This window comes from Alosa pseudoharengus, unplaced genomic scaffold (genome assembly GCF_046254945.1).
Source record: "Alosa pseudoharengus isolate Yale_2024_CS ecotype anadromous, Long Island Sound unplaced genomic scaffold, YU_APseudo_1.1 YU_APseudo_1.1_scf_15, whole genome shotgun sequence".
In the NCBI taxonomy this organism is placed as follows: domain Eukaryota; kingdom Metazoa; phylum Chordata; class Actinopteri; order Clupeiformes; family Clupeidae; genus Alosa; species Alosa pseudoharengus.
In genome coordinates this window covers 35,654,858-35,679,305 of record NW_027468620.1, presented here as the reverse complement: position 1 = coordinate 35,679,305, position 24,448 = coordinate 35,654,858, and the positions used below count along the sequence as shown (strand labels likewise).

At 44.3% G+C, this 24,448-nt stretch overlaps 4 protein-coding genes across 5 annotated transcripts in view; 2 read left to right on the top strand and 2 right to left on the bottom strand.

Annotated features, from left to right (window-relative positions):
- Positions 1-3,512, bottom strand: part of vax1 (ventral anterior homeobox 1) — a 9,732-nt gene extending 6,220 nt beyond the window's left edge. The window contains exons 1-2 of the mRNA XM_076285167.1: positions 3,296-3,512; positions 829-1,016 (exon numbers count right to left, since the gene is read on the bottom strand). Of these exons, the coding sequence (XP_076141282.1) occupies positions 829-1,016; positions 3,296-3,512 (405 nt within the window). The remainder of the gene's footprint in view (positions 1-828; positions 1,017-3,295) is intronic.
- Positions 3,513-12,546: 9,034 nt separating this feature from the next.
- On the top strand, positions 12,547-13,799 carry LOC143124639 (complement C1q-like protein 2). The gene is made up of 2 exons (XM_076286313.1): positions 12,547-13,220; positions 13,423-13,799. The coding sequence occupies exons 1-2, from the start codon at positions 12,722-12,724 to the stop codon at positions 13,707-13,709; spliced, it is 786 nt and encodes a 261-aa protein (XP_076142428.1). The 5' UTR covers positions 12,547-12,721; the 3' UTR covers positions 13,710-13,799.
- A 3,190-nt stretch (positions 13,800-16,989) lies between these two features.
- Positions 16,990-18,850, top strand: LOC143124638 (cerebellin-1-like). The gene is made up of 3 exons (XM_076286312.1): positions 16,990-17,379; positions 17,641-17,772; positions 18,287-18,850. The coding sequence occupies exons 1-3, from the start codon at positions 17,049-17,051 to the stop codon at positions 18,562-18,564; spliced, it is 741 nt and encodes a 246-aa protein (XP_076142427.1). The 5' UTR covers positions 16,990-17,048; the 3' UTR covers positions 18,565-18,850.
- A 1,539-nt stretch (positions 18,851-20,389) lies between these two features.
- LOC143124637 (cerebellin-3-like) lies at positions 20,390-23,201 on the bottom strand. Of its 2 annotated transcripts, none has more exons than XM_076286310.1 (3): positions 22,855-23,201; positions 22,486-22,680; positions 20,390-20,916 (listed from the first exon to the last, which is right to left on the bottom strand). In XM_076286310.1, the coding sequence occupies exons 1-3, from the start codon at positions 23,132-23,134 to the stop codon at positions 20,633-20,635; spliced, it is 759 nt and encodes a 252-aa protein (XP_076142425.1). In that variant the 5' UTR covers positions 23,135-23,201; the 3' UTR covers positions 20,390-20,632. The 2 variants fall into 2 exon arrangements, with proteins under 2 accessions (XP_076142425.1, XP_076142426.1); XM_076286311.1 differs by having other exon boundaries at positions 22,486-22,671.
- Positions 23,202-24,448: the final 1,247 nt, after the last annotated feature.

Below are 24,448 nucleotides of genomic sequence, written 5' to 3'. Positions count from 1 at the left end.
CACCTCTTATTTTACCACTACAGCCCTACACACACACACACACACACACACATACACACGCACACCTCTTATTCTACCACACACACACACACACACATACACACCTCTTATTCTACCACTATAGCCGTGTGAGGAACCATATACAAATCTACATCAATTAAAACAAACTCAATAATTTAGAGAAACATTTACTCTAATAAGGACATATGTTTCCAGATCAATTGGTATTGGTTTGGTGTGTGTGTGTGTGTGTTTGTGAGGGAGTTGTATTAATTATGGGATCATGTATTGGTGTGTGTGTGCATGTGTGTGTGTGTGTGTGTGTGTGTGAGGGAGTTGTATTAATTTTGGGAGCATGTATTGGTGTGTGTGTGTGTTGTGTGTGTGTATGTGTGTGTGTGTGTGTGTGTGTGTGTTGTGTGTGTGTATGTGTGTGTGTGTGTGTGTGTGTGTGTGTGTGTGTGTGTGTGTGTGTGTGTGTGTGTGTGTGTCTATGTGTGTGAGGGAGTTGTATTAATTATGGGAGCATGTATTGGTGTTACCCTACAGTTGCATCGATGTGTTTTCTGTGGATAAGTTGGTGAAAAGGCTGAGACGAGGTGATTGGGCTCATCTGTATGTCAACAATCCATGGGACACAGAGCTGGAGGATATTTGTGTGTGTGTGTGTGTGTGTGTGTGTGTGCGCGCGTGCACATGCGTCTTGAATTTCCCCTTGGGGATCAATCAAGTATCTATCTATCTATCTATTTATGTGTGTGTGTTGTATTAATTATGGGCGCATGTTTCCCATGTGTTGTGAGCTCTGTGTGTGTGTGTGTGTGTTACCTGAGTTTCGGACAGGTTGAGCTGTCGTGCGAGCTCGGTCCGCTCTCTCCCCACCACGTACTGACAGCGTTGGAACTCCATCTCCAGCCTGTAGAGCTGCTCGGCCGTGAAGGAGGTCCTGGTGCGCTTGGGCCGGTCCAGGTCCAGACCTTTCGGCAGAATAATCTCTCGGATCGACCCTTTGGCATCTAGAACCAACGCAGAACAAACACGGATCAACACACACTCCCACTTTTACTAAACATTAGTACATTAAAACACAGATCAACACACGCTCCCACTTTTACTAAACATTGACCACTGATCAACACACACTCCCACTTTTAAACATTACTACATTTTCGGTAATCTGTGCTCTGAACCTGAACTCTGTCCATTTACTATCAAGTTGAATGTGATCTAAAAATTAAATTCTTTAGACAAGAAACTCATCAAAATGACAAATATTTCCTCCACGGGCACATATGGCAAGAATGTTTTGTTTATTCAAAAGCATCCACCAGAGAATCCTCACTATTGTGATAGTGATGTCACTGTCATCCATGTTTGACAATATCATGAATTAAAAAATAACACAGAATAATATGAACGAAAACACTAACATGAAATATATTCATATTGAGATAAAAATCTGACTTAGTAACATTCACTAACACACGTTTACTATTTTAATAAGGATAATTTATTATGACTGGATCAGTAACGTCACTAACCCACGTTCACTATTTTAATAAGGATAATTTATTATGACTCTGGATCAGTAACGTCACTAACACACATTCACTATTTTAATAAGGATAATTTATTGTGACTCTGAATCAAATCATCCGCTAATGGAATTGAATTCAGCTGATAATTCAGCATTTGGTTGCGCTATTTTATATTATGCTACAGGAGAAACCTGGCCTGATCAATTAACTCTGAGTTTTTATTTTATACATGAGTGTTCATTTCTGATTTTTTTTCAGTCAAACTATACTTGCAAAAGCTTCATATACATTTTAGAGACCTTTAAATTAAAAACATTGACAAAAACACCACGGTAAGAATATTTTAGCCAGCACTCTTGGAAGGCACACTTTTAGCCTGCCCAAAGAAGCTCTACAGACAATACTATATGGTGGATGTTGAATGATGTTGATAAATGGTCTTACGCAACAGTAGGAGAGAACCTTGGGGAAACTGAGAAGTAGGAAATTCCTGATTGCAATTATGTCAAAATTTTGTTATATTTTGTTTATCGCAGACTGTATTAAAGACATCAGCTTCTGCTGTAAATAATCCTATGTAATCTATAAAGTAACAGCATCAGCAGAAATATTTAATCAACTCAAGCTGAGTTCAAATACTAGGCATGCAACTCAGAAACAAATTAGGAAGAAACAATGAATGGCCATCAGACAGAAAATACACAGAAACAATTGATGGCTGCTTAAAAGTAATGGCAAAGTCTACAATATAATATTCATTAATTTTAGGGTCATGTTTAGTTTACACAGTAAAATATGAAGGACTTGAACAATCTGACCCATAACCAAATCCCAAACTATTAAGCGGAGGACATACATTTGTTAAATTGTTTATTAAGCGGAGGACATACATTTGTTAAATTGTTTATTAAGCGGAGGACATACATTTGTTAAATTGTTTTCATATTCATCTTGTTTTTATTTTCATCTTTGGCAATGATTCATGAATCATTATTAATTATTCCATTTACCTAGAAAGTAACCATTTTATTTCTTCCGATGACAAAAAAAAATGAATTTGGTGAAATAATTTAATTCATACCATAATGTAACATTAGAAAAATTACAAACACAAAATGAAAGCTATTCACATAATTATGAAAATGCCACAATACAACTTTCGTTACTGATGTAATGATGTGTGGCCATCTGCATTTACTTTGAAAATTATGATATTTTAAATTACTTCAATTTATGCTCGGAAACATATTACATGCAGACCCAGTGTAGATTAAAGTGTAAATCTCATGAGGCTGATTTTTTTTTGCTAATACATATTATATTTTATTGAGGTCTTATCAACCTAGAGATCTCAGGCCATTCTGTATTCACTCAAATGATTTGTATAAAATATAAAAACACAAAAATACAACTCTGAGGGACTTTCTTCCAGTAAAAGAAGTCTTAATGCATTATTTATACTCAGAAACACTTTGGTTTATTCTTCACTCAATTTATCAATCACATTGCGTTTGTGCTGATCTGGTGCCATGTTTAAAAATGACAAATTGTGAAAGTTTCTTTAGATAACAGACAAATGAACTGTCTCTCACACAGACACACACACACATTGAGACCCTTGTACTTTACAGCAACACTTACACACATATAGACACATATCACACACACACACACACACACACACACACACACACACAGACACTCATTCCCTGGCAGGCATATTTGGATGTGTAGAACGTGAGTGTATGGTCTCCTACCTCGCACTAATATGCGCCTGCAGTAGTCGGGGTCCCCGCTGCTCGAGCGGTTCTTCTCACAGGCGTCGGTTCCGCTGGACGGAGAGAAGGTCTCTGGGGGCTCCTTCAGGAAGGTCTTGGAGATCTTGCCCTGCGAGTCCTTGCTCTCCTTCCCGTCCTTGAGTCCGTTCTTCAGCATCGCGGCCGGCTCGGGGTCCTGGTTGTAGTGGACCTCCATGATCTCAGATCGTCCTCAGCCGTCCGCCTCGTGTTCCGCCCTTTCGTCTCGACCTCTCCGGAATGCGGGGGCAAAAAAACGGGCGAATGGAGAATATTGTCTTGTTTTCGGCGTCTCGGGGTAATGTCCGTGTTTTTGTCCTTTTGGTAAAACAGCACGTTGCCCCCGCTGAAGTCAGCAAGCTAATGATGCGGGGGAGGCAGCCTCGGCGCCCCCTCCTCCCCGTCACGGCTAGCCCGAGTCACTTGCCAATGATCATGGAGTTACGGGAGAAAAAGCTCCGCACCGATGGAGTGGCCCCTCGCCTCGTTCCAAACACATCAAACTGATAGATGATCTCCAGATAATCAGAGGGGACAGATGCCTGCTCCCCGTTTCAATTGATTACGGTCATTTGCGGCAGCCTCCACATTTGCGTAACATGAATAGGCGAAATTGTTTTGGAAATATATTGGCCCCTAATGGTGGGCTTGCTCGCATTGCTCCACAACGGCAGCTTTCAAATACCGAATCAAGTCAAATGATTGGTCTCGCTTGGCAGAAAACAGCCTCTCTGATAATACATATACACACACACACACACACTTACAAGCACACACATGCTTGTATGCACACACACACACACACACACACACACTGCACACGCCTGCACAATCACGAAGGAACGCCACTTCCGAATAGTTCCCAGCCTCCTCATCCTGGTCTTCGGACTGCGTGGCCAAACATTTTTTCCCCCTTTGTCGTTGCAGACTTTTGTCTTTGTCGTTGTCGTCCGTCGGACTTTTCACACCGGAGCTGGTGGTCTTGACGCGCCGGCAAACTTTAATCACGTCTAGCGAGCCGTTCACACACTGAGCGCGCTCCACTACACTGCACCTCTCTCAAAGCACTACCACGATCGCAGGAGAGAGAGAGAGAAAGAGAGAGAGGGAGGGAGAGGAGGGGAGAGAGAGAGCAGGAAAATAAGAGAGAGAAAGAACAAGAAAAGGATAAGGGCAGAAAAGGAGTGACACACACACACACACACACACAGAGACACACACACAGGAGTGACTATTTGCAAAAAAAAAATTTTAAATCCACCTGGGCTGAAATTAGGAAGAGTTGTGAAAAATAAAAAATGGTCAAAAGACAGAGAGGTCCAGAGAGAGGCCAGTCGGCCAGTGTGAGCGATGTCCCATGTCACTCAGAGAAGAAAGAGAGAAACCTGCCCTTGTGGTCTCACCCTGGACCTTTTCATTAGCACACACACACACACACACACACACACACACACACAGAGACACACACACACACACACATAACCTGTCGTTGTTAAAGACCATCAGCTCTGACTGAAAGATCTGCAACACACAAAAGCTCTTGTCTTAACTCACACACTCTCATTCCGCCAAGCAAAGACACCCCCCGCCCCCCCCCCCCCCACACACACACACACACATACACAAACTCCCCTGCCTGCCCCACAATCTCATCCTAACCCACCCTCAGTCTAGTGCATACACTCTTTCACACACACACACACACACACACACACACACACACACACACACCACACACCACACACACACACACACCACACACACACACACACACACACACACACACACCACACACACACACACACACACACACACACACACACACACACACACACACACACTTAGCGTCCCTCCCGCCCACTCACGCTTTGCTTCTCCATTGTCAGTGCAACAATATCTGTGAGAGCGCTGGTGGCGGCTAATCCAATAAGGCCATTGATTAGGCTACAATGACTCAATTCAAGGTAGTGGCCCCTGTGCAGTGATGGCGTGGTGGGCCCTCTGGTCACCTCGCGCGGCCCCTAGTCCTGCCCCCTCACCCCTCTCCCCATTCAACTCCGTATGGGAAAGAGCCAGCGAAAGGAGAGAACCATGCCAATTACCTAATTGGACTATTAACAAACAATCCAGGAGTGTGAGCCCCTCTGTGGAAGTGTGTGTGTGTGTGTGTGTGTGTATGTGTGTGTGTGTGTGTGTGTGTGTGTGTGTGTGTGTGTGTGTGTGTGTGTGTGTGTGTGTGTCTGTGTGATAGAGAGAGAGAGAAGACTGTGAAGGGACACATGTTGCACTAACTTTGTTCAGCGAGTGTTTGGGGTGACGGGCTGAAGTGGCCGTGGGAGTGGCTGTTAGGAGAGGTAAGAGTGTGTGTGTGTGTGTGTGTGTGTGTGTGTGTGTGTGTGTGTGTGTGTGTGTGTGTGTGTGTGTGTGGCTGTTAGGAGAGGTAAGTGTGTGTGTGTGTGTGTGTGTGTGTGTGTGTGTGGCTGCTAGGAGAGGTAAGAGGGGGCCAGGAGAAGAGCCCAGTCTCCTTCAGCACTTAGGCTTGGGAAAAATGGACAGAGAGAGAGAGAGGGAAAGAGAGAGAGAGAGAGGGAGAGAGAGATGTAGAGAGAGAGGGGGAGGGGTAGTAAGGAAAATTAGCATACACTTTTTTACTCTACATTTCATTACCAAGAAAAAAGAAGTTACATTAAAACACAAATTAATAAGTAATCATTTTTCCTGAAACTACCAAGAAAGAAAACAACAATATGAAATTCGTCATAGTCGTTGCTGAAATCCCACCCAGGCCAATGTGAGAGAGCATTTTGTAGCTTACTTTTACATCAACAATGCATTTGGAAAATAAATGTGTGTGAGTCTGTATCTGTAGAAAACAGCTGAATCGCAGCATTAGAGCTTATTTTACCTCAATGCCAAAATGTAATCTCCCGTGCGAATCATATGTCTGGTAAAAGGTATCTGTGTGTATGCCTTACATGTAGTTAAATACATACATACTATACACACAATACATTTTCATTATGTTTGTCATAAACCAGACATTTTTGTTATACATTTTCACAATAAGGTAATATAATTATGTAATTGGAACAACTGAAGACATGTCTTAGGTGCTATACATTTGAACAAGTGTGTGTATATTAAAGGTATATCTGAAGACATTTGAACAAGTGTGTGTATATTAAAGGTATATCTGAAGACATTTGAACAAGTGTGTGTATATTTGAGGTTTAGCTGAAGACATTTGAACAAGTGTGTGTATATTAAAGGTTTAGCTGAAGACATTTGAACAAGTGTGTGTATATTAAAGGTTTAGCTGAAGACAGGCTCTGAGCACCTACTAGGTGTTTTCTTTTCACTATAAGGGCTTTTTTGGCCAGAGAGAGCAGGGAGCAAGGGAGAGAGAGAGAGAGAGAGAGAGAAAGAGAGAGAGAGAGAGAGTGAAAGAGAGAGGGAGAGAGAGTGAAAAAAGAGAGAATCCTAAGCTGGAGGCCGGTCTTGTATGTAGTACCTAATTAAAGGCTAATTACCAGCCTGGACTGAAGCACTCTGTTTTCTCACCACAAATGTTCCTGGCACCTCCTTACAAAAAAAACACACCTTTTTTTTCTTTTCTCGGGTGCAACGCTTTTAAATGCTTGTGGGACCGTAACATGCTCAACGCCTGGCGACGCACACACACACACACACACACATACACACTCACACACACAGCCAGATAAAAAACCCAAGCTGGATTCCAGGAGAGAGGTGACAGCTAAGTACCGTTATTATGCCTCCTCTCTCTAAGTGGCGTGTTCCTCCTGTGCAGCGTCCGCCATGTTGAGTCCCCGCAGAAGCAGTCCTGCCTGAGAGGTGGGGGACCGGGGCGCCTAAGTGTCCTCTCCTTCTTTTTTCCTCTCTATCCCTCACTCTCTGTCACGTCTCCCCCTCCTCTCCTTGTTCCTCTGGCCCATGAGTCAAAGCTTCTCTGCTTGCACAAAGCCTCGCTTGTGGGCCCAACACATACTGTGAAAACAAACTTTCCCTCCAGTTCTAGCAGGTGGTAATTGATGCGCTTTCCCATCCAGTGTGTTGAGCTCTAGACCTGAGCCTTTGTGACCACTGACCCCATACAGTGGACTAGGGAGGCTGCTGGGCTGGGCTGGGGCAAACATACAACACACACACACACACACACACACACACACATACACACACCGACACACACACACACACCGACACACTCACACACACACCGACACACACACTCACACACCGACACACACACACGACACACACACACCGACACACACACACACCGACACACACACACACCGACACACACACACACACACACACACACTCACACACACACACACTTACACACACACTCACACACACACACACAAATAACCACGTAAATACTGTGTTTTTGACATTCTGTTTAAGCAACCCATAACTTGTGGAGCTCTGTGGGCCAGGTTGAAATCAGCCTGCTGTGGTCAGTGTTTGCGCCCGTGGATGGCATTTTAGCAGCGTGGGGGGTTCACCAGGGGCATGCATGGCCCCTGAAGCTCGAGCTCCGTCAGCCGACGAGAGGCCCTCTGAACGTGACTGTCTGGACACTAGATGTGGGGTAATCAGAGCAGCGCTCAGTCAGCGTAATCCGCCGTAATTCTCCCACACGCAACCCCACCAACAGGAAGTTATACGGGGGGGGGGGGCAGAGAGAGAGACAGAGGGAGAGAGAGAGAGAGAGGGAGAGAGAGGGAGAGAGCGAGAGAGAGAGAGAGAGAGAATGAGTAGAGGCAAAAAGAGGGAGAGAGAGAGAGGGGAAGAGAGAGAGAGTGAGTGTGGTGTGTGTGTGGTGGTGTGCTGTGTGTGTGTGTGTGTGTGCATGTTTGGAAAGAGGGAGAGAGATAGAGACAAAGATATGTATAAGATACGTACATAAGATATGTATGGTGTGTGAGTGTATGTGTGTGTGAGAGAGATAAAGACAGAGATAAAAGGTTTGTGTGTGTGTTTGGAATCAAAGAGAGAGAGGGAGAGAGAGAGATAAAGTTTGTGGTGTGTGTGTGTGTGTGTGTGTTATAGCAGAGCAGCAGAGACGAGGAGAAATATCCAAAATGTGTGTGAGAGGACAGATAGACAAGATCAGCGACGCATCTGACAGAGAGAGTGTGTGTGTGTGTGTGTGTGTGTGTGTATGCATCTGAGAGTACATGCTCTGGCATCATCTGTTTTGGAGCTATTGAGCAGTTCTTGTTAAGTAAATATTTGAATTGCACTTGTGTCGTGTGTGAGTCAGTGCGGGCACGTACAACATGCAGTGGTGTGTGTATGGGTACGGCAGAGAGAGTGTGTGTGGTGGGGTGGTGTGTGTGTATGGGTACGGCAGAGAGAGTGTGTGTGGTGGGGTGTGTGTGTGTATGGGTACGGCAGAGAGAGTGTGTGGTGGTGGGGTGGTGTGTGTGTGTATGGGTACAGCAGAGAGAGTGTGTGTGGTGGGGTGGTGTGTGTGTGTATGGGTACGGCAGAGAGAGTGTGTGTGGTGGGGTGGTGTGTGTGTGTATGGGTACAGCAGAGAGAGTGTGTGTGGTGGGGTGTGTGTGTGTATGGGTACGGCAGAGAGAGTGTGTGTGGTGGTGTGGTGTGTGTGTGTATGGGTACGGCAGAGAGAGTGTGTGTGGTGGTGTGGTGTGTGTGTGTATGGGTACGGCAGAGAGAGTGTGTGTGGTGGTGTGTGTGTGTGTATGGGTACGGCAGAGAGAGTGTGTGGTGGTGGTGTGGTGTGTGTGTATGGGTACGGGAGAGAGAGTGTGTGTGGTGGTGAGGTGTGCGTGTGTATGGGTACGGCAGAGAGAGTGTGTGTGGTGGTGTGGTGTGTGTGTGTATGGGTACGGCTGAGAGAGTGTGTGTGGTGGTGTGGTGTGTGTGTGTATGGGTACGGCTGAGAGAGTGTTTGTGGTGGTGTGGTGTGTGTGTGCGTGGTGGTGTGTGTGTGCGTGGTGGTGTGGTTTGTGTGTGTGTATGGGTACGGCAGAGAGAGTGTGTGGTGGTGTGGTGTGTGCGTGGTGGTGTGGTGTGTGTGTGCATGGTGGTGTGGTGTCTGTTTGCGTGGTGGTGTGGTGTGTGTGCGTGCTGGTGAGGTGTGTGTGTGCGTGGTGGTATGGTGTGTGTGTGCGTGGTGGTGTGGTGTGTGTGTGCGTGGTGGTGTGGTGTGTGTGTGTGTGTGTGTGCATGGTGGTGTGGTGTGTGTGGTGGTGTGGTGTGTGTGTGTGCGTGGTGGTGTGGTGTGTGTGTGCGTGGTGGTGTGATGTGTGTGGTGGTGTGGTGTGTGTGTGTGCGTGGTGGTGTGGTGTGTGTGTGTGCGTGGTGGTGTGGTGTGTGTGTGCGTTGTGGTGTGATGTGTTCAGTGGTTTGTATGGGTACGACAGAGAGACTGTGTTCAAATCTCCAATCTGCTTTGGGCCGGGCAGCCCAACCCCCAACACATATGTGAGCGCGGGCACACACACACACACACACACAAACACACACACGCCAGCGTGTTGGCCCACTTTAGCTGTGTGTCATCAGAGTATCCCCAAAGCCTGACTTAAAGGAAGATCCTAAAGACTGCAATCGGCTTCACAACGTGTGTGTGTGTGTGTGTGTGTACTTGTGTGTGTTGTGGCATAGTAGCAATCGGCTTCCCGTTAGTGTGCGTGCGTGTGTGTGTGTGTGTGCGGCTTCCCGCCTCACGCCTCCCGTTAATCTGTCTGTCTGCTTCAGTACACACAGGTGCCCCCTACACACACACACACACACACAAATATACACACGCACACACACACACACACAAATATATACACACACACACACATACACACACACATACACACACACACACACAAATATTGTGAAGCCGATTGCTACTATGCCACAACACACACACGCACACACACAAACTCACACACTGTATGCACATGTGCAAACACATACACACACATACACACACAAATATACACACACACACACAAATATACACACACACACACAAATACACACACGCACACACACAAATATACACACACACAAATACACACACACACACACACACACAAATATACACACACACACACACACACACACACAAATACACACACACACACAAATACACACACACACACACAAATATACACACACACACACACACACACACAAATATACACACAGTGCATTTCACATTACACATGCCTGAGGGTTGGTTGGTTAAATGTTTGGTGTTTGCAGAGAGCCATTAGTATCAAGCTATGGCCACCTGAAAGGTATTTGTTTGTGTGTTTGTTTGTTTGTTTGTTTTTCTTGCATCCATCTGTGCCAAACTGTGTCCACCTATAAAAACAGTCTGAGCAGCGTATGGTTGGAGAGCCAGAGGAAGAGGAGCCGCTGCGGAGCTCTCCGACTCCTGGGAGTCTGTCCCCACCTAGTGGCCACTCTAATGTAGTACATCTGAAGATGTGATGGGACCAGTGCAGCACATACCAGTGGTGTAGTCTACGTCAGTGTTTCCCAAACTTTTTTTCTGGGGACCCACTTTTTAAAAACGACAGACCATCGCGAACCAATTCACTTCAGATCTAACAACCACCAAATACTGCCCAAATTGTTGATGTTTTAGACCATGGCTTCTCAAACTTTTCTATGTTTGGCCCCTTCAAACCATTCTACAATGGATCAGTGAAGATCAGAAAAGATCAGTTTTAATGCGCATCCGAGAGTTTGGGGATATTCTCGCATGCTACAGTACGAGTCACTCTCAGCATAATAAGCTGTTCCTGAATTTCTAAAGAGAGATGTTAGTCTGTTGCAGACATTTGGATCCATAACACCGTGACGTCGATTCGGATGTAAACATAGCCTATGCAAATAACTCAAGTCGTTATATTGTAGCTTAATTGTGGAGGTTTCTTTATTTGGAATTTAAATCCGCATTTTCCGCATTTTTAACATGCAAAACATGCATGCAAAAATGCACAGATTGAGTTATGACAAAAAACATGACACCACTAGACTGTGGTAGTAAACGAACTAGATCCTAAAAGAAAGGCGCTAGCTTCCCTGGATGAATGGTAGGCTATAAGCTATTATCCTACACAACATAAATTGTGACTATGCTGGGGACCCAAATAAAATCTCCTGCGACCCACCTTTGGGTCGCGACCCAGTCTTTGGGAACCAATGGTCTACGTGATACGCAGGACTACGCAGTATACCCACTTCAAAAGCATCACCATCTCAGTATATATTAAAATAGGCAAGGATATGTATTAACATTTGGGGGTGATCACAGTATACCCACTACAGCTAACTAGATCACATCACTGTATACCCACTACAGCTAACTAGACTACACCACAGTATACCCACTACAGCTAACTAGACTACATCCCAGTATACCCACTACAGCTAACTAGACTACACCACAGTATACCCACTACAGCTAACTAGACTACACCACAGTATACCCACTACAGCTAACTAGACTACACCACAGTATACCCACTACAGCTAACTAGACTACACCACAGTATACCCACTACAGCTAACTAGACTACACCACAGTATACCCACTACAGCTAACTAGACTACACCACAGTATACCCACTACAGCTAACTAGACTACACCACAGTATACCCACTACAGCTAACTAGACTCCACCACAGTATACCCACTACAGCTAACTAGACTACACCACAGTATACCCACTACAGCTAACTAGACTACACCACAGTATACCCACTACAGCTAACTAGACTACACCACAGTATACCCACTACAGCTAACTAGACTACACCACAGTATACCCACTACAGCTAACTAGACTACACCACAGTATACCCACTACAGCTAACTAGACTACACCACAGTATACCCACTACAGCTAACTAGACTACACCACAGTATACCCACTACAGCTAACTAGACTACACCACAGTATACCCACTACAGCTAACTAGACTACACCACTTCTCTCTGAAGAAGACGAAGAAGACGTTTTATTGTGGTGTTATAGTATTTGTAGTAGCTACTACAAATTCCCACATGAAATCCTGGGTTTCCCCACTGCTGCTGATAGTGTCACAAACTTCCCACATTTCACAATCACATCACATGACCATTGATGAATAAAAGGGGGTCAAAGTCCTTGGAGAGTGATTCTACAAGAGGAGTCCAGAGACAACCCACTCCAGTGCTGTATTTGTTTAACTGGGTTTGGCTTTGAAGCCTTTATAAGGTCCTCACAGAGAGCAGAGCTGACACTGCTGAATAGCCCATAGCCAGAGCAGACAGAGCTGTGTGTGTGTGTGTGTGTGTGTGTGTGTGTGTGTGTGTGTGTGTGTGTGTGTGTGTTGAGCATGAAGATGAAGGCTCCTGGAGCTGTGCTGCTGTTGCTGTGGTCTGGTGTGGTTGTGGTTGCAGCAGAGAGTGGACACACAGCCACAGCCTCCACCCAGCAAAGCTGCCAGCTGGACATCCACACTGTGCTGAGAGAGATGAGCGCCCTGCTGGCGGAGCAGAGGGTGGAGCTCAGACACAGTAAGACGCAGGTGGAGGCCATGGAGACCAGACTGAGAGCCAGTGAGAAGACAGTGGAGGAGCAGAGAGCCGTTATTAAGGAGCTGAAGGAGAAACAGGAGGAGCAAGCAGCAGCTGTGAGAGCTGTAGGAGGCAGAGTGAACCTCACGGGGAGCCAGGTGGAGGAGCTGAGGAGGGAGAGAGAGGAGAGGAGGGTGGCCTTCTCTGCCTCACTGGTGGCTTCAGGAGATGAAACCTTTGGACCCTTTAAAGATGCAACCCCCTTGGTCTTAAAAAATCCATTCATCAACATTGGAAGTGCTTACAACCCAAACACAGGTACATAACAGAGAAGAATGGGTGGGAATTTTGACACACTTTGCGTTTGAAACATGGTATTGTTTTCTGACATCTACATCTGTTATCTACATCTCAAACTATCTTGACCACCCTGTGAATTATCACAGTTTGGAAACTTGCTACATAATGGCTGTTACAATTCCCTAAATCTCTTAAAGTATTTTTTTTGTTGCTGTTTCAGGAGTGTTCACAGCCCCAGTGAGAGGGGTCTACCACTTTGTCTTTTTCATCTTTGGGAATGGTCACGGAAGTACCCCTACCGGGGTATCCCTCTATAAAAATGCCCAACACACAGTCATCGCCTACTCTCAACAGGCCAGTATGTATGTGAAGCCCTCCAATGGGGCTTCTCTGGTGCTGGAGGTGGGGGACGTGGTCTACCTGAAGCTGTACCCCAACGGCTGGGTCAGAGACAACGGCAACTTCCACACCACCTTCTCTGGCCACCTGCTCTTTCCATGTGATTAGATCAGACACAAGGCTTCAAGCACAAAGAGCCAGTAGCCTGTTTACATGGACTGCTCTTCTGCCATTACCATTAAACTTCATGACTGAAAATGTTGTGTCATCTGTTTCTCTCAAGCGCTTTTGAATCTTGGATGATTATAAAATCACACTCTGTTAAAAGAAAGACATGGGGTGCCAGTTTGGCCGCATATTGGCCTCCGGCCTCGTGGCTACGGCCGAACAACACCCGTGGGAATATCCATGACCAACCCCACTCTCACTCGTGCTATATTGCTTAAGTATAGTATAAATCAGTGGTTCTTAACTGGTCTGGCTTTGGGACCCACAATTTCCCATGATCATTAAGTCACGACCCATATTTTTGCATTTAAGCCAAATACGGTGAGCTATGTGGTAAGATGCGTCCTCAACTCCTGGGTCGCCTTTCGAAGTACTGCTATCGTTTTTGTTCCAAAAAGCAACCAGAAGCATCTAAACCACAGGTCTCGGTTATCCGCTTGTGATTGGTCAGCTGTCAAAAAACAGTGTGATGTAGGGTGCTAGAAGTTGAACATTTCTCCACTTTAAAAACAGCTCTGAGCTGCAGAAGACGACGCCTGCAATCACGTTTTAAAAGAGGCCGAGGACTTCTTTGAAAAGATCTACTGATTATAATGTAAAATGGACACCAACATCTGCGAAAAATACCTCTAGTCTGAACATACCCTTAGAAAGTACAGTCTTTGCTTTGCTTTTATAATGATTGGTGGTGGTGGTGACGTCTCATTTCAGATGACTGCTGATGTAAGTTCAGAGGAATTTGAAGAGGTCTGTCACAGGTATAGGTTGAAGAGGTCTGTCACAGGTATAGGTTAAAGAGGTCTGTCACAGGTCTAGGTTAAAGAGGTCTGTCACAGGTCTAGGTTGCTCAGAAATATGAACTGGTGCTTTTATATTTGACCTCCTACTCAGATATCACCTGTTTCCTTCCTTTAAGAAGGACTGAGTGTGAGAATGCTATTGATGCATAATGGGCAGAGGAGATAACTCACAGTCTTGTGATGTGACGGGGTTAACACTGTTACTGTAAAACACATGTGGTCCCCAATCAGTGTTGGGAGGGTTACTTTCAAAACGTATTCCGTTACAGAATACAGAATACATGCCCAAAAATTTAATCTGTAACGTATTCCATTACGTTACTCAATCTGAGTAACGTATTCTGAATACTTAGATTACTTCCGCATTTAATTGCATTTTATAAGTGTAGGAATGCGGCCATCAAATCCTGCTTAGGCCTACTAAACAGGCCTATTCTGGTGTGTTCTTCTGTTCCAAATGGCTGAAGTGTTAGGCCCACATAGGAGAATCTAAAGTCAACTAAGCTACCTGATACAACTTTAAAATAGCAAGGTGACCGCTAAAACTACAGCAGGCAGGCAACTAGGCTAATTAAAACAAACAAAATAAATAGGCTACTTTAAGGGCGTAGCCAGAAATTATAATTAAGGTCTGCCTGTGAGATTTTTCGGTGGCATCAACCCAGTACAAGTGAGGGGCGCATATGACAGGTGGAACGCAAATTACCTGTAAATGTATGGGCTACTGTATATCAGTGCTCTCAAAATGAATGTGATCGCATAATAATGACAATCAAAAACCACACGTAAACCTACTCGCAAGAATAATTCTTCAGAGGCTGCACCATATAATTCATTTTAAAACGTAAATGTAGATCTAATTAGAAAAAATAATAATCCATAAAGCTATTTTAATTTATAATAAAAAACGTAGAATGCACTGCCTATTTTAGAGATTGGTTTTATTGTAGGTCTGACCTAGGCTTTGCTTAGGCCTATTACTTAGCAAACGTAACCGATTGGCCGAAGTAGCCTGAGCTATTAATACTTGGGAAAATATCCTTTGAACAGACATCAGGAACCACGATCAGTGAGGAACACTTACTCCTAATTTGCTGTGCAAACAGTCATTTCAGGGTCTGCGATGACGCGTCCATAATGCGCGCTGGCTGCGTTTTGAGACGGCGGGGCTTGGATTTAAACATGTAAACAATTTCATCATAGATTGCTTTCAGGAGCTTCTGGGAAATGGAGTTGCTTTAATTTATTTAGAGAGTGAACAAACTTATGAAACAGAGAAGTATCGTCATGTAATCCATTGATTTCAACAATGTAACTGTATTCTAAATACCAACTATTTAACTTGTAACTGTATCGGAATACAGTTACTCATAATTTGTATTCTGAATAACGCCGGTACATGTATTCCGTTACTCCCCAACACTGTCCCCAATGAAGGTTTACACTCGTTACCATCCAAAAAGAGACACTAGGTTGTTCTAACTCAGACTTTTCTTTTAAGACCAAACCGTTCAGCTAACCCATCAAATGCACTTACTTCCCTGCTGAAAAAAACAGCTAGAAACCAGCTTATGCTGGTAGCTGGTTTTAGCTGGTCTTTGCTGGTGTAGCTGGTTGGGCCACCAGCTGGATATGCTGGCATGACCATCTGAGGAAGCTGGTCATGCTGGTGTGACCAGCCTGTCTTGTGGGATACAGCTGGTGCAAGATGGTCATGCTGGTGACCAGCCTGTCAAGCTGGTCATGCTGGTTTGCTAGAATGACCAACATAAGCTGGCATGGCCAGTTAAACCAGCACTATAGACCAGCAACACCAGCTAAAATTACCAGCTTGAGGTGGTACGGCAAGCAAAACCAGCTGAATTACCATCATAAGCTGGGAAAACCAGCTGAAGGTATGTTATCGCAAGAGTTTTGCTGGTCTAGCAGGTCAACCATCATAGGGTGGTCAAACAAGCTGGTTAACAAGCTGGTCAACCAGCAAACCACCTTTAGCTGGTCAGGCTGTTTTTTTCAGCAGGGTTTTAATCAGATGCACGCTTGACTACCCTACTCTCTTGCTCAGTGTTGTGTTTGCCTGGAAGAATGAACCTTCTTGGGACTGTATGAAATTTGTTATATAAATAACCTTGCCTTGCATAATATTTGTAGTATGCATATTCCCACATGAAGCATAATATGTGTAGTATTACATATTCCTACATGAAGCATAATATTTGTAGTATGCATATTACCACATGAAGCATAATATGTGTAGTATTGCATATTCCTACATGAAGCAGGAAATCCTGGGTTTCCCCACTGCTGCTGAAAGTGTCACAAACTTCCCACATTTCACAATCACATCACATGACCAGAAACCCTCCCGTCCCATTGGCTGAGATGGGTTCTTTGATAGCTAAATAAATAAAAAGGAGTTTGTGTGTGTGTGTGTGTGTGTGTTGAGCATGAGGATTGTGTGTGTGTGTTGAGCATAAGGATGAAGACTCCTGGAGCTGTGCTGCTGTTGCTGTGGTCTGCTCTGGTTGTGGTTGCAGCAGAGAGTGGACACACAAATCTCCAAGATGAAGCTCCAGGGGCTGCCCAAACCCAACAAAGCTGCCAGCCGGACATCCACACTGTGCTGAGAGAGATGACCGCTCTGATAACGGAGCAGACAGTGGAGCTCAGACACACCAAGACACAAATGGAGGCCATGGAGACCAGACTGAGAGCCAGTGAGAAGACAGTGGAGGAGCAGAGAGTGGAACTCAGACTTACCAAGACACAAATGGAGAAACAAATAGCAGAACTGAAGAAAGACAATGGAGGTAAGAGATGTACTGTATGTGTGAGAAGAAGAAAAGATATATTCATAAGCATCTTTGAGTGTCTTGAGTGTCATAGAATGGTAAAATGAGAGCAAAAAGAGGGGGCGTTGGATATCTGCCTTTTTATTCGCTATAAGGGTGTAAATGGGCTCGTAGAGCAGCAGCCTGTTTTTGGCTGATCAATGGAAATGGAATGCAATGGAAATCAGACACAAACACACTCGCACACAAACACAGAAACTCACCGTTTCTCTCCCACAGACAGTAAGGTGGCTTTCTCCGCTTCCTTTGCTGTGTCGGTGAACAAACACATCGGACCCTTCAACACTGCAACCACCCTGATCTTCAACCACGTGTTCATCAACATCGGCAGCGCCTATGACCCCAACACAGGTAGGACTGGAAACACTAACACATTCAACCCACTGCTACACACACACACATCTACGCGTTCATTACACTGCTACACACACACACATATACACACACATACACGCACACACACATGCACACACACACAGACACGCACGCATCTATCCTTTCAGTCCACTACTACACACACACACACACCTACACTTACAGTCCACTGCTACACACACACACACACATCTACGCTTACAGTCCACTGCTACACACACACACAAACAAACACACACATCTACAGTATGCTCTCAGTACACTGCTACACAAACACACACACACGACCTGTTATAGTCTCCTACTCGCAATGACCTCTTCTACTCGCCATCATCTCTCCTAGTCTCCATGACCTCCTAATCCTCATGACCTCTACATGACCTCTCCATATCCTCATGACCTATCTAAGTATCCATGACCTCTCCTAGTCTCCATGACCTCTCCTAGTGTCCATGACCTTTCTTCATCTGCATGTTGTTCTCTGTCCCAGGCATCTTCACGGCTCCTGTGAGAGGAGTGTACCAATTCCGCTACCACATCTTTGCTGGTGGTACCAACGGAGCGGGAGCCAACCTCCTGAGGAACGGTCAGCACGTGGTAGCCGCCTACAACCACGTAGCCTCCCATGACATCAACACCTCCCAGGGGGTGTCCCTGCAGCTGGAGAAGGGTGACACTGTGTGTCTGCGTCTGGGACAGGGGGCCTGGGTATCTGCCTACACAGGGCATTACACAACCTTCAGCGGGCAACTCCTCTTCCTCATGTGATGTGGAGGTGCCTACATACACACACACACACACAAACACACTCACTCACATACACACAAACATGCTCACATACACAAACACATACACACACACAAAGACACTCTCATACTCACTCCCACATTGACACACAGCATTCACGCAAACAAATTCTCTCCTCCATCTTTGACAAGAGACTCATCTTTATTTTCAATAACTAGGATGATTGTACTGTATGAACAGATGACTTTACAATGTGATGTTCAACAGTATTTACCACTGTTTATAAAAATAAAGGAGCTTATTTGGAGCTTGTGTAGTATATATTTTGCCTTCATGGAGGTCCCATATGTTCACATCACTTTCAGACAGCACTAATATAAGTCATAATCAATGAAACTAGCACAGACCTTCTGCTCTCAGTAGTGCTCCTCAAGACTAGGACATACCTGTCAACACTCCCGTTTTTCCCGGGTTCTCCCGTATTTCAAGGTCATCTCCCGGCACCCTCCCGTTTTGTTATTTCTCCCGGAAAACTCCCGTAATTTGCATGGCCAAATTTTTTTTTAAATTATTGATCCATTAATTTTTTGTTACCAGATTGTGTATGAAATACACCCTACACATACACGATCACTTAGTTTCAATTTCAACCGTTTTGTCATAGGCTAAAACCTGGCAACCCAAAACCCAAATAAGGAAGTGGGTGCCAACTGCGCAGCCTGAGTCTCGTCGTACTGTAAGCAAGCGGGCTAGTTGAATGGCCTACTCCAGAACTAGCTGTTGTGAAATTCTTGGAAATTTAATTGATTAACACATCACATAAACTGTTATTGAGTGTTGTTGATACACTGAACTTGTGTCCTCGGAACCAAATCAGACAGCAAGCAGCTTTGGAGTTTTGGAAGTAGGCTGCAGGCAGGCAGCTGGTGGATACATAACTGGCATGCGTAAGGTAATGTTAAGGTAAAAGCAACGACCGAAATGCAGTGTTGAAACACGTGTATCAAACGTATTAGCTATATGCAAACACAGATCCGGTATAAACACTGACCCCCCCCCCACACACACCCCCCCGCCCCGAAAAAAAAATCTCCTGTTTTTGGAAAGCTCAATGTTGACAGGTATGGACTAGGATGAGAGACAGGCTACTGAAAAACACTGCCACGCTCACGCTTCTCCACACTGCCCCCTGGTGCCCAGTGCATGTAACATCTCCAGATCCCACCACAGGTTCTTTGCTAAATAATTAAAAGCAGCTCAAAGTCCCTAGAGTGGTTCTTAACTGGTCTGGCTTTGGGGCCACAATTTCCCATTTCAAGAAGTCGTGACCCATATATTTGTTTAGCGCTCAAGCCAATGGATACGGTGAGCTACACATTAAGGCACGCAACGTGATACGGTGAGCTACATATTAAGGCACGCAACGTGCCTGTAGGCCTACTTGATACGGTGAGCTACATATTAAGGCATGCAACGTGCCTGTAGGCCTACTTGATACGGTGAGCTACATATTAAGGCATGCAACGTGCCTGTAGGCCTACTTGATACGGTGAGCTACATATTAAGGCACGCAACGTGCCTGTAGGCCTACTTGTTTGAAACATGCTGATGTTTGGCATTACATTTTGTTTCTGTCCCATTTTGGCCTCTATTTAAATTAATCCACATCTTACTTCAAATATTCAGGGTTGTACATGGGTTTACCACTAAAATGATGTCTAACATGACATGTCACATAAACATTTTCCATGGCAATGACTGACATACAAATAAAAACGTTTTTTTAACCAAAAGCTCCGCCACCCTCCCAGAGCGTACACACACACATACTGTACACACATACACACACACACACAACAAAACCCATTAATTTCACAGACAGACAAAAAAGAGCATCTCAGATTGATGACACCTTCTTGATGACACATTTTTAATATTTCCACTACAAATGTGAGTGTGTGCAACATCTCAGTATAGTGTCAAAACTAATCCTCTCCTGTGAATGTTATGGAATAGATGATCTAATTCTCAAAACTACACCATCTCCTGTGAATGTTATGGAATAGATGATCTAATTCTCGTCAGCGCTTCACATGGGGAAGAGCAGGTGACCGGAGAAGCTGGTGTGGTGGTTATAGCTGTCGCGGACCCATGAGTCGGTATATAGGATCACGAAGACCTGGTCTCCCACCTCAAGCAGCAAGGAAGCTCCATTGGAGGCACTGGTTTTGCCATGGGGCAGGTGACAGTAGGCAATGACCACATGCTCTTTATTCTTACTAAGAGAGGCTCCTACAGATACCCAATTATGACCGGAACCATAGATAAACATGGTAAAGTAGTAGACCCCTCTGACTGGAGCTGTGAAAATACCTGTAGTCCAGAGACAACACGAAGAGACTAATGTCTGTTTAACAGTATTGACATGAAGAGACTAATGTCTGTATCAGGGCTTTGAACCGGTTCAAGGAACGAAAACGAAAACCAGGAACTTTTTGTATTATACAGGGAACAGAAACGAAACCGGAAACGTTATTATTTTTTATGTTCTGGAACAGGAACACTTATTTAAAAATAATGGTAACCGGTTAATACCGGTTTTATTTCGTTCCTCAAAGTTTTCGTTGCCTAATTAACTAAAAAAAAAAAGTAATTATTTTCCTGCGCACGTTACCATGACGGCTGAGGTTCACTTCCTGTGTGACATCACATCAGACATTCGCTGACTGAATGGAGAGAGAGCGGTGGATTACAAAGTCTCCACTCCACATCTTAAATAAGAGGTAAATTACGATCCATCGTTAATTAAAACGCTCATTCCAAACACAATATCAATAGCTATATTTGTCGACTCCACGTTAATGATGGACTAGCGAACATTTGGCTAAATGGCGCCAACACCTCTGTTTGCCTAATGCACAGATGGCTTGTTACGGTATGAGTAGGCCTACTGGATGGCCTTTCCCCCCGACAGTTGGAATTTGTTGTTGCCCGAGTGGCATAACTACGTGTCTTAATAATGTTGTTACGTTTGTGTGGAAATGTTCTCTTTTAACAATAAACTACACATTTGAAATAATTGTAAGCCTATTTAATTATTATTATTAATAATAATATAATAATTATGATTTAATAATGGTTGTAATATTATTACATTTGGTTTAAGCTGGATGAGAAAGATGTGACATAATTCTATAGCATTAAACAGCTGACAGGAACTAAATTAACCGTTCCGGGAACAGTATTTTTTTGTTCTAACCGGTTCGGGAACGTCAATTTATTGGTGGAACTCATAACCGGAAACGCTATAATTCCGTTTCTGTTCGGAACGAACCGATTGGGGAAAAAAATCGGTTCAAAGCCCTGGTCTGTATGACAGTATTGACACAAAGAGACTAATGTCTGTATGACAGTAGATTTGACATGAAGAGGCTAATGTCTGTACGTATGACAGACTAATGTTTGTATGACAGTAAATTTGACACGAAGAGACTAATGTCTGTATGACAGTATTGACATGAAGAGACTAATGTCTGTACGTATGACAGACTAATGTCTGTATGACAGTAAATTTGACATGAAGAGACTAATGTCTGTATGACAGCAGATTTCACATGGAGAGACTAATGTCTGTATGACAGTAGATTTGACAAGACAGCATATGGATAGAGGTGTAAAAGTCTGGCTTCAGAAAGTAAAAGTTACCATGATGACACCATGATACACTCACCATGTATTGGTTCTACCTCTGCACTTAACACAGGTGATTTCATTAATTAGCTCATCTACTTGGCTGAGGAGTTGTGCCAATTAGAATCAGCTGGTTTAGGGAATGGTTGGAGCAAACATGTGGCAGGACTTTCTGAAGCTGGACTTTTACACCTCTGGATATGGATATGATTACTGCAGTATGAGACTTGGGCTGTTCGTTTACAGTAATACCTGTCTTATTGTTGTAGGCATCTCCAATGTTAGTAATGACATTTCTGTAGATCAGTGTCAGATTGGTATTGGCTGGACCAACAGACACATGACCTGATGTTATCAGTGAGGCAGAGAAGGCCACTCTCCTCTCCTCTCTCTTCCTCCTCAGCTCCTCCATCTGGCTCCCCATCAGGTTCAGATTCCCTGTAGAAACTGAGGTTACACACACACAAATGTGCGCACAAACAAACATACATGACACACACATACACAGAAAAAGAGAAACAAATCTATATGTGAACCACAAGCAAAAGGCAAAAGGAAATAGCAAAAACAATTGCATGCAGTACACAGAAATGACACCAGTGACAGGATCAGATCTCTCACCCGCTATGTCACTCCTTAGCTGTTGCACTAGTTTCTCACTGGCTCTCAGTCTGGTCTCCATGGTGTCCAATTGTGCCTTAGTGTGTCTGAGCTCCACCCTCTGCTCCTCCATCAGAGCCCTCATCCCCCTCTGCTCCTCCATCAGAGCCCTCATCTGCTCCTCCATCAGAGCCCTCATCTGCTCCTCCATCAGAGCCCTTATCTCCCTCTCACCTCCACTTTCTGCTGCAGCCACAACCAGAGCAGACCACAGCAACAGCGGCACAGTTCCAGGAGTCATCCTCTTGCTCAACACACAGATCTGTCTCTACTCTGGCGGTGGGCTGTTGTCTGGGGTGAGTTCTGCTCTCTGCGAGGAGGCTGTGCGGTGTAAACGCTACAGTCCAGACGAGCCGTATTTAAGCTCATAGAGAGCTGACTCTTATCCTGTGACGGGATTGTGAAATGTAGGATATTACAGTATTTTCAATTGCTTAAACACAATTTTGAAAACAGGGCCCGTTTTTTCAAAACACTACACACAATTAACACAACACTACACACAATTAGACATTTCTGTCAAAACTATACAATTATTTATCAAAACTCTATTTGATTATCATATCACAAACACATCCATCATATGATCTGATAATGTTTGAATCAGTTACACACTAATGTAGTCAATGCAACACACATTTGACAAAACAGGTTTTCTTAGGATATCGTGTATGCTTGGTTTTCTTTCTAGAAATATTGTTCAAGTAGGATTAGAGGATCATTAAGAGTACACAAATATGCTGATCAGACATGACACATAAGACCAGACCTGTACATTGAGGACGTACCCATTTTGAAGTGCACTGTTTCTTCAACTGCTTACACACAAAATCTTTGCATATCATACCATTTCTACAGTAAACATACAATTTCTACAGTAAAAATACAATTTCTACAGTAAACATGTCACTCTAACCCCATATAATATCATAACCCTCAAAACCATATAATACCATAACCCCACCAAATCCTCAAAACCATATAATACAGGGGTGGGCAAACTTTTTGGCTCAAGGGCCACATTGCGTTTTGAAAATTGGCTGGTGGGCCGCACAACAACCACCCCCACCACTACACACACACAAAAATGTTTTATGCTGTTTAACAAATGTATAAATTGTCCACTGTCGCTTTAAGACAGTCGCTATAATTCACGTCTATTTCTCAATGATCTTCTGCCTGCTCCGCTTTGGCTAGTGCTATACCTACGGCTGGGCCCTCTCAGTTTTTAAATGGTCAGTAGTGGGAACTACTGTTGCCCTTATGATTTCCTTTTAAAAGTTTCTTATAAAAAGGAGATATTAATTATCAACAATGACAAGCCAGCTGGAACCTGTGGCTCTCTCTCCCTCTCGTGAGTGCAGACGCGTTCCCAATTAAATGGATCGCATAATGTTCACGTTAGATCTGCTGCAAAGGAGATAACTAAGAGTTAACTTCGTTTAACATGATGTTATCTCTATTCAACATGATGTTTTGACATTGACATTGTAAACGTTCTCTAAGGGGGGTGAAAAGCAGTTTGCAGTAAAGCTAACCAATGTCGCCTCTATCG

Excerpts from the sequence above, each read along its gene's own strand:
- LOC143124639 (XM_076286313.1), top strand. The coding sequence starts at position 12,722 with ATGAAGATGAAGGCTCCTGGAGCTGTGCTGCTGTTGCTGTGGTCTGGT. Across the intron at positions 13,221-13,422 it reads TGCTTACAACCCAAACACAG|GAGTGTTCACAGCCCCAGTG; the intron begins GTACATAACAGA and ends TTGCTGTTTCAG.
- LOC143124638 (XM_076286312.1), top strand. The coding sequence starts at position 17,049 with ATGAAGACTCCTGGAGCTGTGCTGCTGTTGCTGTGGTCTGCTCTGGTT. Across the intron at positions 17,380-17,640 it reads ACTGAAGAAAGACAATGGAG|ACAGTAAGGTGGCTTTCTCC; the intron begins GTAAGAGATGTA and ends TCTCTCCCACAG. Across the intron at positions 17,773-18,286 it reads CGCCTATGACCCCAACACAG|GCATCTTCACGGCTCCTGTG; the intron begins GTAGGACTGGAA and ends TCTCTGTCCCAG.
- LOC143124637 (XM_076286310.1), bottom strand. The coding sequence starts at position 23,134 with ATGACTCCTGGAACTGTGCCGCTGTTGCTGTGGTCTGCTCTGGTTGTG. Across the intron at positions 22,681-22,854 it reads GCTAAGGAGTGACATAGCGG|TTTCTACAGGGAATCTGAAC; the intron begins GTGAGAGATCTG and ends GTGTAACCTCAG. Across the intron at positions 20,917-22,485 it reads TGCCTACAACAATAAGACAG|GTATTTTCACAGCTCCAGTC; the intron begins GTATTACTGTAA and ends TCTGGACTACAG.